General features: G+C 46.6%; 1 protein-coding gene across 4 annotated transcripts in view; it reads left to right on the forward strand.

Annotated features, from left to right (window-relative positions):
* Window positions 1-335: 335 nt before the first annotated feature.
* The window catches only part of clstn1 (calsyntenin 1), a 55,046-nt gene continuing 41,139 nt past the window's right edge, over window positions 336-14,242 (forward strand). For all 4 annotated transcript variants that reach the window (XM_063208871.1, XM_063208873.1, XM_063208872.1 and 1 more), the window contains exon 1: window positions 336-588. In XM_063208871.1, the coding sequence (XP_063064941.1) occupies window positions 507-588 (82 nt within the window). In that variant the 5' untranslated portion in view covers window positions 336-506. The remainder of the gene's footprint in view (window positions 589-14,242) is intronic.

Consider the following 14,242-nt stretch of genomic DNA (forward strand, 5'->3'; position numbering starts at 1 on the left):
TATTTCACCAATTTAAGCTGCGGGATGACATTCCATCCTGAGACAGAGGATGTTTACATTGTATAGGCACATAGCTCAATGATAATGAACAGCATGAGGGGAGCAGGTTCACCTCAGATCTGAGATCCGAAAGAAGGGAAGAAAAAGTGCGCACTGCCCTTTCTTCAAACCGCCTTCTTGGCCCCCTCCGTTGGTCTGGGTTTTAGTGATTGTCTGGCTGAACCACACACACAGGGCAGTAGGCACAGCACAGGCACTCACTCTCCCACAATAACAGTGTTGACGTCACGCCACCGTCGCTCCTGTTGGATACAGCGGCAGAGCTGCAAGAGAGAGGGGTGATTGAAGAGCTAAAGCGGTGGTGGCGGCGGCAGCCATCTTAAGAGCTACGCGGTCGCCGAATTACATCTTATGGATATTTATTTACAGGCTGAATTATAATTTATCGTGTTGGCGAGGACTAGAGAAGAGTCTTTACATCTCCCGTGTCTTTTTTTACTTAAAAGATGCAGTTCCGTAGGTATAAACCCTTCTCGTCTGCAATCGGACTGGTCCTAGGACTATTATGTGCAGTGGAATCAGGCAAAGGTAAGCCGCAAAACGTTGCGCGTAGTCCGTACCTCATTGTCTTCCTTGATGGACTGTGTTAAGATGCAAAATCATTCACCCATATCGTTGGCTTTCAGGGGATAAGATGTACGGGTTGTATAATGCGATAGGCTACATTTAAAACACTGGTGATGTGAGACAGGGATGCCCGATGGGCGATTCAACCCGGAGGATGGTCTTGCACCCTAATCGGATGGACGGTGATGATAGCCCAAGTATCTTTCAATAATATGTTGCGTGTCGCAGATAGCCTAATAAACCTACGTAGCAAGTAACACAGCCTGAAATGGCCACTTTGTCATGGGGGTTATAATGTGAATAAAGTAATACGCAATAACTCTGTTTATTCTCGTAAAATCTGTGTAGGAATGTCCTTTGAGGTCGTTCACTGTTCACCGCAAACCTATGTGCGCGCAGAGCGTAATACCTTTAGCGAGTATGAAAGCCATATCGATGCCAACACCCAGCCTATGATTTATTTTAGTACTGACCAGCCAACGGAGTATGTGATTATAAAGTTGCATAGCCTACCTATTTTATAGCATTAAACCTGCGTTGTTCGCTGCCGAACGGGCCACGGGTTAAGCTTGAGCCTTGCGCAAGTGATCTACCACCGGCTGTATGTTTTATTTGCAATCGCAAGCTACAAACGACCCTAATGCGTTTAAATTAAGCCATAGCCGTGTACGCATTGCAGACCCACTTGCCAGCACTTGCATTCTTGCATGGTGCTTCGAAAATGCGTGTGTATCATTCTTCACAAAGCGTCGCTAAATCATCGCAGCAGGTGCACGAGGGCTGTTCTGTGGATGATGAATACCATCGTGAAAAGAGATGTCTGAGCTAAGGCGAGTGCCAGTAGGGCGGTCAGCCTTTCGTCGATACTTCAATGTGGACCTAAAACACAGAACTAATTTAATTGAATGGCTGGTGGTGTCGTACGAATGGATTACCCGTCAGCAATGCTGACCCGCCCGTTCTATGTCCTCGCGCTGTTTTGGGGAGCACATGAAGTGGGCTATCACAGAACAATCTAAGTTTTAATTTGCACAGGCATTTCAGCAGCTCTCGCCCATAAGTCTTCTGGCGCTCACCCTTTTCCAAGAAACGCAGATAGCAACCTCCTCCCCCCAGACTGTATACATGGGCTCCCACCCATTTTATTGGTTACATCTTTGTATGGCCTCGATTCTATAATAGATACAGGGCCCATATTAGATGGTCTCAAGTGGAACTGTAGGAATAGGCTACTAAATTGAACATGTTGCTATGAGTAGCAGCTGAGCATGCAGCTTCGCCGGTATTAGATCAGATAATTAAGAAATTGTGTCAGGGTCCTGTCACTCACATTGTATTCATGACATTGATGGATTGTATTCAAAGCACTGGTGTCAAATGAAGCCTGATTGTCAGAGAAGAATTTAGATGATTTGTCTAGGAGGCTGGCTTTCTTTGTGTGTGTCCTGTCTAGATTTTGCTTTTTTTTAATTAAATAAGTCAACAAATGACTTAAGTTGAATTATTTGTACATTTGTGCAAAAATGGAAACATCCAAGGATAGACAGCATTTTGTTGAGGTGACATATTTGGAATTCGGTGTTGCTGGTTGTTCTGCTTCTTGTATTGTTTTCATATGATTACACAATATACAGACATACAGTATTTCAATGTAGGCCCTATACATAGTTGGAATTTTGATTAGGCCTACGCCTACTTATTAAAGGAGGCACTGGGGTAAACAGCAAGCACATTCAGTACTAAAACTACTGTTCAAGCAGTTGAGTTGAAGGCAAATGACTGTAACACTCCTCCAAAAATCTGTTACACCAGTTGGCCAAAGTGTGTTTGCATAGCACACCTGCTTCATTCCCAGCAGTTAAGAGGGAAAGCAACACGTGAAATTTCCATATTTGGATGACGCTTGCTTCTCTCTCGGACTGAAAAGCCCTCGTTTTCAGCTCCACTGCTTGACCTAGGGAGTGTTGGTTTACTTTATTTGTGGTCACTCGAGCAGTCACAGCCTCTAAACATAGGCAGTGTGTTGTTAGTGTATCTTTCCTAGTGGAGCTTCCCAAGGTCGGTAGACATTGCTGTAGCCTACACATGGCCAAGACTACTTTGAGATTCTGTTGCTTTGAGAGTATGTTGTTAAATGTTGCAAGTAAACTGGGTTGCTTCCAGGGGAAATGACACATTTCTTCTTGCATCACACCTACAGGTCTATAAACAAAGGTGTGGATGTTGTAGACTCATGGTGACAATGAGTAATTTTGCAAGTCTGTAAAATTGTTAGAGAGAAGGCCAGTGCGTAATCGTTCCATTACTTTATTACAAGCATCACAGTGTTTTGAAATGAAACGTTTCCCCCTTGAAAGGCAACGTACCTCCCTAAACCATGTCAGGCCTTTTTCTTTGTTTATTGGTGTGGCTATAGAGTTATATAGGCCTATGTTGCCAGATATTTTGTTAGTTATATTTCACAGTTTGTAATCTGTCACACATACACAAACATGTACAGTATATACATGCATGCGTATGCACACACACACACACACACACACACACACACACACACACACACACACACACACACACACACACACACACACACACACACACACACACACACACACACACACACACACACACACACACACACACACATGAGATCTGGTCTGTGGGAGCACCACATCTTGGTTTTCCAGTGGTCCTTGGGGGGACATGAAACCTTTGGAAGCACATATTCATGTAAACAGATGCAACCAGCTGCATGTTCGTCTCTTGTGGCCTCCGGTCAAGCATTTGCTTTGGCTGTCCATGAAGAGTCACAGCATTGCAGGGTGCTCCTCTATTTGCTGTCATATCCACAGTCGTCTCTCTCTAACCCCCCCCCTCTCTTTCTCTCTCAAACTCTGTTGGTTGGTGTCTCTCCATCTCTTAATCTCAGTCTCTGAAAATCACATAGGCCCTTCATGTCATTTTTATTGGAAAGTAATTGGAATATCTCTCTCTCTCTCTCTCTCTCTCTCTCTCTCTCTCTCTCTCTCTCTCTCTCTCTCTCTCTCTCTCTCTCTGAAAGACATGCATGTCCTATGCATTGGAAAGTCATTGGAAACGTTTCCTCTGCATTTGTGTCATTGTCATGATTCTCTCCCAACTCTCTGATGTGCCGTTGAAGAACCAAAGGTTAATTGGCTGAGGCTCGACTCTCGTGTCTGTGTGTACGTTAATGTACAGTCGTCATTAATCAGTTCCTCAGATGGCAGTCAAGTAATGACAGGAAAAGTACCCCCCCCCCCCCCCCCCCACCCGTACAGTATGTACACGTACGTGCATGGTGGTGTGAAATTAGTTGGCTCTACTGGCTCCCTGGAGGACCAGTTGCGCACCACTGTGACATCAATCCAGACGTGTTCAGGCATGTCCATTCACAGAGTTTTAATCTTCAATTTGCACATTTTTAAACAGCGCTTTTGCTCATTAAATGAAGTGACGTGGGGGGACTGTGGTGCTGTCTTGGGACTCATATAGTATGGCTACTGGCCATAGTGGCAGCCACATAGTGTCAGCCCAAAGCCCAGGATAACCCACAATGTCTAGCATTCACTCACGCTCTAAATATACCCAGCGGTTTGGGTTGAACTATCCCTATAGGAATGTGTTGTGGCATGCAGTTCTTCAGGGTAAATCCAGCATGGCCGACCGTGTCAAGTCAGTTTTTGGGTCCAAGGTCAGGTGGCCACTTGAATAAAAATTATTGTTCATTTGTGAAAGATAGCATTCAGCATTTTCAAAAACGATTTTTGTTCTCCTCGCCCCCTCCCACACATGTTGTGTTGTTGCCCTGGCTTGCAAGCAGCAGTGGCGTGTGTTATTAGTGTGTCGTGTTGTGTGGCTACCCCCTTGATTTGTCGGTCCCATTTATTCATCGGATCTGAACAGAGGGAAACAAAAGGACTCCTTGGCCCCACGGTTCGGGGAAAACGTTGTGGAATGACGGCCTCACAATGTCCCCACTGTTACACGGGGGCTCTGACATAAACACCCTTTGCCTTTCATTTGCTGCCACAGCCAGTGTAAAAACCCTGTAGCCTGCCTAGCGCTCTATTCAGGAACTTGCTAACCTGCAGAAAAACAAAAACAGGGCTACCATGCTCTCTCGGTGAACATGTTCATGTGTGTGAGAGTCTGAGTCTCTATGTCTTCACCTCTCTCTCTCTCTCTCTCTCTCTCTCTCTCTCTCTCTCTCTCTCTCTCTCTCTGTCTGTGTTTCTCTGTGTGTGTGTGTGTGTGTGTGTGTGTGTGTGTGTGTGTGTGTGTGTGTGTGTGTGTGTGTGTGTGTGTGTGTGTGTGCTTGTGCGTGTGTGTGTGTGTTAATCGTGTGTGACGCCCAGCTGTATCGACAGGCCATGGGGCCAAACTCTCCCTTTAGTGACTTGTTTGCCCGTCTGAATTGAGTCAGTGATCTGTCAAGAATCGGTCACTGACTACCAGGAATTATGTCGGTCGCTCCTAAGGACTTGGCCAGCTGGTCACGACTTGCAGGTTTAGTCCTTTAGTGGATGATGACAGGGCTACAGCAAGTGTTTTCTCCTCAGATGCCACAGTAAAAATGCAGTGTTAATTGAACACTTACAGAGTCACTTCAACATTAGAGTGATGCTAAGCCCCCCACATCTTGTCTTGAATGCCCATGGAGACACAGGTTCGAATCCGGCCCGCGTCATATCCCAATCCTACCCGTCTCTATCCCACTGATCTCCTGTCTCAGTCTTCAATTGTCCTGTCTAAATAAAGGCTAAAATGCCCCAAAACAAAAACAAAACAGAAAATGTACAAAAACATTAGATTGCATTTGGTTCTAGAATACTTCCTATGTGTTGAATTAACACTACACTTTTGTTAACTGTGTACCCTCAATGAAGAATTAAGATGCAGCGCAATTATCAGAGGTGACAATCCTGGATTTGATCCCAGCCAGCTATTTTGAGTCAAGTGACTGTAATGAGCATTCCAGCCAAGCAAATAAGCTGCTTTGCACAGTGAACTCAGCTGTTTTAGAGAATGTTTTTGCAGGCTGTTTACTCTCAGAACCTGATAAACTTCTGATAAACCTGACGAACACGCCTGCTATTTGGTTGAAGTTTCCTGAGGTTCAAGCAAAACCAAACCCAGGATACATTGTATTGCACTGTCGAGAAGAAACTCAGTGAGCGTGATTAATGGATCAATGGCTCGATTGCACAGCACGGACCCCTAACACACCAGATCATTCCTGCTTTATTACACCGGTTGAGAAAAAAAACCCTTGGAGGATGACTTGCTCTGGCATGGCAGGGGCGGCTAAACTTAATTACAATGTAATTGTGCAAGAATTACAGAAGCAATGTAGGCAGGTGATGGGTTCCATTTGAAACTGCAGGCCAGATCTAATGTGTTCATATCAGAAAGTCCCCTGAAGCTCCTTGTCATCAGAGCAGAGCTTGGTTCCTCTCAGAAACGTCTCCAGTGAGCTTTGTCTCCATATAAAATCCACCACCCCTAGAAAGTACACCTCCACCAACACCTCCGCCTCTGCTCTTTGCTAAGTGCGTCACTACCTTGACACTCCCTGGGAACAGGGTAACTGGAGAGCGGCTCACCTGTGGGCTAGGGACCCAGTGCTCCCCTGCAGCCAGCTACAGGTGCAAATGAACACCAGCTCTCTGCACTCTCTCCTGGGCTCCCCTGGGCTGGGCCCTAACCCCCTGTCTCCTGCCCCCGCTGTCTCCACCTCCCTCCCTCTTCCGTCTCACTCCCTCCTCTCTCTCCTCTTGCCTCCTGCCTCCACTCCACTCCCACACACTCCTCCTCCTCCCCAACTCTCACTTTCACTGGGGCTCTTTTGTGTGCGTGGCTGCGGCTGAATGCCGAGCGGGCAGCTTTCACACCGCTCCCTGCAGCCTCCACCCTGCCCTCTGCAGCCTTTACACCCCTCCCGCTCTGCCCCACCCCACCCCTCCTCCGTTCCCTACTCCCCTCTTCCAACTCCCAGTGAAAATGCCTTTGCGTTGTTTATGCAGGCCAGGCCTTGATAGCCGACTGAGCAAACAGACGTTTGCTTGAGCATACGTTGACCCCCACCAACCCCCCACCCCACCCATTCCCGACTGCCCTGCTGGGGCTGTAAGGGCTCCTCTGTTTGTGGAACCAGGGAGTGTGGGGTCGGGGGCACGTCACAGAGTCCTTGGACACATTTGGGGGAGGGATATTCTGGGACTTTTTTTTTAGTCCCCCCCCCTCCAATGCAAGCCACAGGTTTGCCTAAAGGGCCGTTAGAGCCGCCAAGAACAGTCGAAGCTCTGTGATTGAAGAGGGCCTGCTTCAAAAGGCTCTCTGACACCTCTCGATTCCACCGCAAACAAAGAAGTGTGCCCGTACATTTCTGACGGAGAACAAATTGACTAAGGGATTATGGTTGGCGTTGTCCTGTCTTAAATCTAATTCTCCGGGCAGCCTTCCGAAATGAGAAAGCCTGACTTGAGTTTTGACAGATTAATTAAATGGATTTTGATGGCAGCACAAAGGAATGAGGGGTCACAACCGCAATACAAAGGCAGCACTGAGACATAATTGAAAGGGAGATCAGGCACAATCGTATCTGCGGACGCATCGGCTTGCGTGACTAATATTGTGTTGGGTGAGAAGCCATCTTGAATGTCACCAGGCTAAGGACGCTGTGTTGTTCAATAATAAGCACCGTTTGTACCTCATCTCCAGACTTTGTTTCTCAATATCCTCTTGTCATCGAATGTAAAAGAAACAGCAGATGATCATTATGCAAGACCAACAATGTCAAATATGTTTCCCCTCTTCCCACAATTCCTTTCAAAGGTGTGGTGCAATGTCCTCACCCCCCTTTTTTGCCTTGGGGCCACTTTGTGTGTGGGCAGACTGGCTATGGTAATGCAGGATTAGGACAAGTCCATTGTACGGTAGCCATTCTCACGAGAAGCTATGTGCCCCTGTTGAAGACGTCACATTGCTATGACAAATTTGGCTGTTGGGTCAAAGAGACAGCCCTTTACTGGAGAGCTTTCGACACCGTTATCGGACACCTATGAAAAGGCTTTCAGGTTTTTTTTTGCAACAAGGTAGAGGTTTTACGACGACCCTTTCTCTCCTCAACCCCTGCCCTTCACCTATGCATAACCTCTCGTCTTGACAAAGGCAAACAGCAGCTATGTGATCTTTTTATCGCCTCTCTCGACAGATCTCACAGCTCACTAACACTGGAGGTGTGGAGCAGGTCGATGTGTTGGTTGCGCTAATTGGTATAGACAACTGTTACTGCGCTCACCTCACGCTAGAGTTCTCAACCCTGTAATGAGCGGCTGTGCGATCATCAGGACTCTGGAAATAACAGTCTTTCAAAAATGTTCCTTAAAAGCATCAGGGTGATTGCATGCTTATATATTTACTCAGTACACAGAAAAGCAGTGCTTCTGTCTGGCTTGAGGAAGGACTGAGAAGCATCAAAGTCAAAGTAAATCACCCAGCTTTGCCAAGAAACCAAGAAAAACAACCTCTAACTGAGACAAACTACATAACAAGCTCATCAGAAGGATGGCCACTGATTCGGCGGAGAAAGTGAATTGAATTTCGGTCAAACGTTAGCGGGAATCGATGTGTGTTTCGCAGAGTGGCACCACCCCTCTGCTTATGGGACTTAAGAGTCTGGTCGGACAAAAGAACCTAGTGGATTGTGACACGCTCGACTGCAACGGCAAAATATGCCCCATGGGCTAAACACTGCTTATCAGATTCCTCACTTCCTCTTTCTTTGCTTTCTCTAGGTCTGCAACTACAGTATTTGCCAATTACCCTTTAAGTCTGGCAGGGGGTCTGCAGACTGCAGATAATTGTCCCGGTTATTTTTCCAGGAGATATATATGCATTTGACCTTTCCTGTCTTGAACTTTAACCAGCCCAGTTTTGTTGCTTTGTTGATATGCAACACCATTGGTGCAACAGAGCAGAAATGCATCTCTTCACAATCCTTGCTGTGACATTGTTTGCTGGAACGTGATACTCATGCTTTGAACAGCTCACGGGAACAGAGTGTTGCTCTGAAGAATGCAGAGCTCACACGACATGCACTGAACGTGCAACCTACAAGGTGCACTAGCTCCAGCCTTCCAAGTCATGTTTCGTGTAGCCTTTTGTGCAACCTTCCTCTGCACACTGTATTGTTGCGGCGAGCATCTCTGCTCTCTGTGACCTTGTAAGTGAATGAAATGGGCGCATCCCATTACTTGATTAGGCGTCGCCAGGTTTACATGATGGGAGGCAGGATTGCGTGTCATGCCTTGCAATGCTGTGACATTATCCTAATCTCCATGACCCCACCCCTCAACACCGCCACCACCACCACAACCACCTGGACCCTCGCTGTCTGTCTCCTACCTAGACTCCCTTGTGATTAGAGATCGCCATCCATGTGATCGTGTATCAGTTGATGTATCTGTGCTGTGTTGCAGAATGGAGAGGGAGGGAAGACACACGGAGAGAGAGATAGAGAGAGAGGGAGAGAGAGAGAGAGAGAGAGAGAGAGAGAGAGATGGGTGGAGAGGAAGAGAGAGAGAGAAGGAGGCAGAGGAACAGAGAGAGAGAGAAAGAGAAAGAGAGAGAGAGAGAGAGAGAGAGAATGCACTTAAGGTATTCTTACAGTGATTGCACTTTTGGTCTGTACTGTCAGCAATTTGTATTCTGTTATGCAAATAAAATAGATTAATCTTGAATCTTGTGAGACAGAGAGAGCCACTGAAAGCCAAGATGGCCGCTTGTGGCTGACAGTTTGGTCGTGATGGTGACCAGACGGCCGTGCCACCCACATTCAGCCGCAGTCTGTGTCCCCTGGAATGCTGAGGTTAGCAGTAAAGCGTCGGATTTGGGGCCTTAGAGAGAGAGAGAGTCAGAGAGAGAGAGAGAGAGAGAGAGAGAGAGAGAGGGAGGGCAGGCAGGCTTGGCACAGCCCTTCCGGATGCCTCCACTTTCATAATGGCAGACAGCCCATTTAACCCGTTCCCGAAAGCCCATAAAGACACTCCTACACACACACACACACTCACACACACGCGCACGCACGCACGCACGCACACACACACACACACACACACACACACACACACAGCCACCCACCCACATACAGTACAGACAGGATGAAAGCGAGAAAATCAAATTATTTGCTCGGTGTTGGTGGTTCCAGGGCTCACGTTGTCTCAGTGTCCATATTCCCATCAATCCTCTTCTCTTTTTGCTTTCTTACACACATTGTTATATGGAGCAGATTGAGTTTATGCACAGGGAATAAATCAGGAAATCAGAATGATAAAGATGAATGAAGGAAAGTACAAACTCTGTTTGAGAAGATTAAGTTCACTCAGTAGATACAGACGAAGATGCTCTTATGGTCGGCATACAGTACAGTGCCCAGAGACCAAGCTCTTCGACTCAATGCGTTGTGAAAGGAGGTGAGTTAAAAATAGAGATATGTCCGGATTCAGAATAATTCACGCTGTGGTCATTTTTTTTGCTGATGCAAACAACACATGCTTAAGCATAGCTGCAGCGGTGCGAGGAAATAAGCGCAGAGGAGATGCGAGGAGAGGAGATGAGATGAGGGTAGGAAATGAGTCCATTCACAGCAAACGGGCTTTGCAGCTCATTATGCGCGTTGCGTAACTCTTTCTCTTCTGCGCTCTTCTCCCGCGGTGCTCATATATGACCTCTCGCAACATTCACCCACAGAGCCGCTGACAGCTTGGGCCCAGGACAAAATCATCTGAAAGGCCCCCCCGTCCTCAGTACATACAACACAGTATTTAATGGGGACCCAATTCTGTATCCCCCTCCTCTCCCAGGGTGCAGGACAACTGACCACTTTGTCCCCCAATGTCGGCTTCCCCGTTCACCCACCCCGTCCACCCACCCGTACGTAGCTGCATAAATTCGGCTGCGTCTCGTGTCCATGTGCCAGAGAGGCAGGATGAGCGTAAATTAAGATGTTTTGCTCTCCCCTTGGGAGCGTGGACTGAGGAACAGAGTCGTGTGTTTGCCGGCCCTGTCCTGGCCTGCACGTCTGGCCATGGCATCTGTTGCCATCTATGGACTTGAGCCAGGGTGTCACAATGAAGGTGGAGGTATGGAGACGCAGAGGAGCCGACGCTGGCGGCAGCAGGCTAGGGAGCCCATATGTCTCAAAATGCATTGCCAGGGCCGTTACAAGGTGTCTGGGGCGCCTTGGCAAAGAGGGACTTGGGAGCCCCTTTTTTCTCTTCAGACTATTGTGGAGGGCCCTCCCTCAAGAGAGATTTTGATTGCAGTGTCATTGCACTTTTTCCGTCATTGAATTTAGGGAGATTTTTCCTCCTTCGCTCACAAAGTTGTGATTGATGTCATTTCAATGCAAGTACATAACCAGTCATTACCGTGGTGCCCCCTTTCACCGTAAGGCCCTAGGTAAATGCCTAGTTTGCTTACCTAGTTGTGACAGGTCATTTTGGGAAGGTGTTGTTTTGAGCCTCTGCCCTCTTGGATGTAGTCAAGCAAGGCGAGGGTGTTAAATTTTATATCTTAGTCGTCGGAATAACTGGGGAAAATATGCTGAGTTGTCAAGAATCAGGGCGGCATTTATTAAGGTAAAATGTATTACAGTAAGCGTTTTTTTGCCATTGCAACAAAATGGTTGTTGCCCGTGTGATTAATCGTTAGATGTTTCTGCCATTTTGTGGGTGCTGCAAAGTGTAACAGCTGTGCAGGAGTTGAAAGGCTGGAACCGTTTTATTAGGAGTGCCATGATGAAAGACAGCATTTTTTCCCCCAAGTACTTATGGTTGACACATTTGAGGAAAAAAAGAGTTTGAAACATGAAAGAGGACGAGAGACTGAGACCAACAAAGAAACTGATGTTGTATCATCTCAATCAAGTAGTTCAGGCAGGAAAAAGGACAGACACCCAGATACTGAACTGGGAGCAGGGCCAATGTATAGAAAAAGAAAAATATTGAAAAATTCTGCTTCAACCAGATATTTTGCTCCCAAAGTTTGTATTACTTTATAGTGATATATCTGGTTTGTTTAGTATGCTTGGTCATACTCGGAGGTGACTAGACCATCTTGAAGGAGCCGCATGTGGCAGCCATATCGTGAAGGCCCTGGAGCTCTCTAAAACTTATCAGCCACATCAAGAGATGCCTGGCTAATCTCATTGAGCACAGCAGGGCCACAGAAGACACGTGGCGGCTTTGATGCTTTACTGGGCCCTTAATAGTAGTCATCATAGCTGCAGCAGACTGAAACTCAGTGTGTACGTGTGTGTGTGTGTGTGTGTGTGTGTGTGTGTGTGTGTGTGTGTGTGTGTGTGTGTGTGTGTGTGTGTGTGTGTGTGTGTGTGTGTGTGTGTGTGGTTTAATATGTGTGTGTGTTTGTGTGGTTGGCTGCACGTGTTTGAGTGTTTGAGTTCGTCATGCCAGGATGAATAATAGCTGTGGCACCACTGCTAATTTGCTTTAATCAGGATGTGATTGCTGGTGAAGTGGGTGTGCATGCGGCGCAGATGTTATTCTGAAGTTGCTAGGAGTGTTTTTTTCCCCACTTCTACTTTAGCTTCCGCTGAGATGATGGAGAAAGCTGTGGCTCAGGGGACTCGGATGTTTTCCGGTGGGCCTGTGTGGGTGGGTTTGCGTCAGTACAAGTGTGTGTGTGTGTGCGTGTGTGTGTGTGTGGGTGTGCGTGTGTTTGTATGTAGGTGTGTGTGTGGCTTGTATGACTGCAGATGTTGCACGCGTGTGTTACAGCCCCACCCAATAAGAACAAAGCCAGAGCTCATGGGTGTCTAGGTGCCTTTGTAGCCAACTTAAAAGTATCATTGTTGTCAATGTCCATGAATGTTGACTATGTTAGGATTAAGGTTATTTAGTGCTTGAACTTGACACAGCTCCACGGCTCCGTGCCACCTGTTGTGGATGTAGCCTCGTGGACAGAGGGAGTATGCGCTGAAGAGCACCTGGGCCACTTGATGACTCATTCAAAGAATCCTTCTTTTTGTACAACGAGCTGCTGAAATGTTAATAGATGGAAATACATTTTGAATAATAGTAGGAATTGTAGGAAAATTGTAGAAAACTGCCCATTGCTGAATGGATTAAGGGATAGTTATGTTTTACCACATGTAATGTAACTCTTGATTTTCCTTGTAGAACATAAGATTACTGTAACACAATTTTCTTTTCACAAAGATCATACTACACAGATATATTACTGTAGATTCTGTTTAGGAGTGTAGTGAGAAGCAAGCAAAAAAACAAAGCAGCCACATTTGTCTTTGTATTTTTTAGCAGGATCAGAATTTTTTTAAATGATCTAATCGAGTGCTTGGTCATCATTGGACATCATATTGGAATTTTATTCCCACAATGATGAAACTCGTCAGATGTTCCTGATTGAGCCCTTTTCTAATACTTGATAAGAAAGAAAAATAACAAAGCAGCAAGTCACAAACAAGGCAAGTCACATTTGGCGTCCCACCCCTCCCGTGCAGCCATGTGACAAGGAGACAGCTACGAGCTAGCCTGCGGTGCCTCTTAGAGTCCGACAAGCCCAGCATCTAAAGCAGATTATCTCCGTAGTCTGGCCGGCCAATCTGTCCAGAAAGACGGCCAGCAGGCCTCCTCGCACAGCACACACACGTCAGGTCATGTGAACAGAACACTGAGTGCAGTTATACTGCATTTTGTACTGCATGATGGCATTGCTTTTGTGTCTGAATCACTACACAATGCAGCACTCTTACATAGTATATTCTTGCAGTATTTTGGCAGTTAGCAGTGTTTCATGTCCAACTCACTGCATTCAAAGCCTAAAGCTGAGGTAACAATGCAGTTATGTACTGCATTAATACAACAAAGCAGTAAAACTGTTTTTTATTTTCGTAAGAGCGTGTTTTTCATATGGATCTGTTCTTAAGGATGTGTCCATAAGGATGTGGTGGGTGCTGTAGCTGAGGGTGACGACTTGTGGGGTGTGGTCACTAAAACACCAGACCAGATTGTGACATGGGAACAAACATCACCCCTCACACCCGGCACAGCCCCAGCCCTAGCTCTAGCCCTAGCCCCCTCCAAAAGCCCAAAGCCCCCTCCCCACCCATAAGCCCTCAGTGCCCCCGAAAGACCTCGGCATCCAATCAAGACAATAGAGTTACTAGCCCGTTGCAGCTTGCTGCTAGCCCTTTGTTGCCTTCTGAGCTGGGCTTTACTTGCATATGGATTTATGGTTGTGTGTGTGTTGTGTGTTGTGCCAGAGTCACAGGCTGCTTGGATGGAAGACAAGGAAGATAATCTTTCCTTGCATGGCCCATAACATAGGGGCAGGCAGGTCAATCTCTCACCTGCTGGAGTCATTATGTCCACACCACACCACACCACCACAACCCACCCTTAATCCTCGTTTGTATGTTGCTGTGTAGAAAAGTGACTGCTGAATGCAATGTCATTTTTTATCAAATTGCGCCGTGGGGGGTTAGATCAGAAACATGTGACATGATCATAATTGGTGCTTTTCTGTATGAATTATATTATGAAACCCCCTAAAA

The sequence above is a fragment of the Engraulis encrasicolus genome, chromosome 10 (assembly GCF_034702125.1).
Source record: "Engraulis encrasicolus isolate BLACKSEA-1 chromosome 10, IST_EnEncr_1.0, whole genome shotgun sequence".
In the NCBI taxonomy this organism is placed as follows: Eukaryota; Metazoa; Chordata; class Actinopteri; order Clupeiformes; family Engraulidae; genus Engraulis; species Engraulis encrasicolus.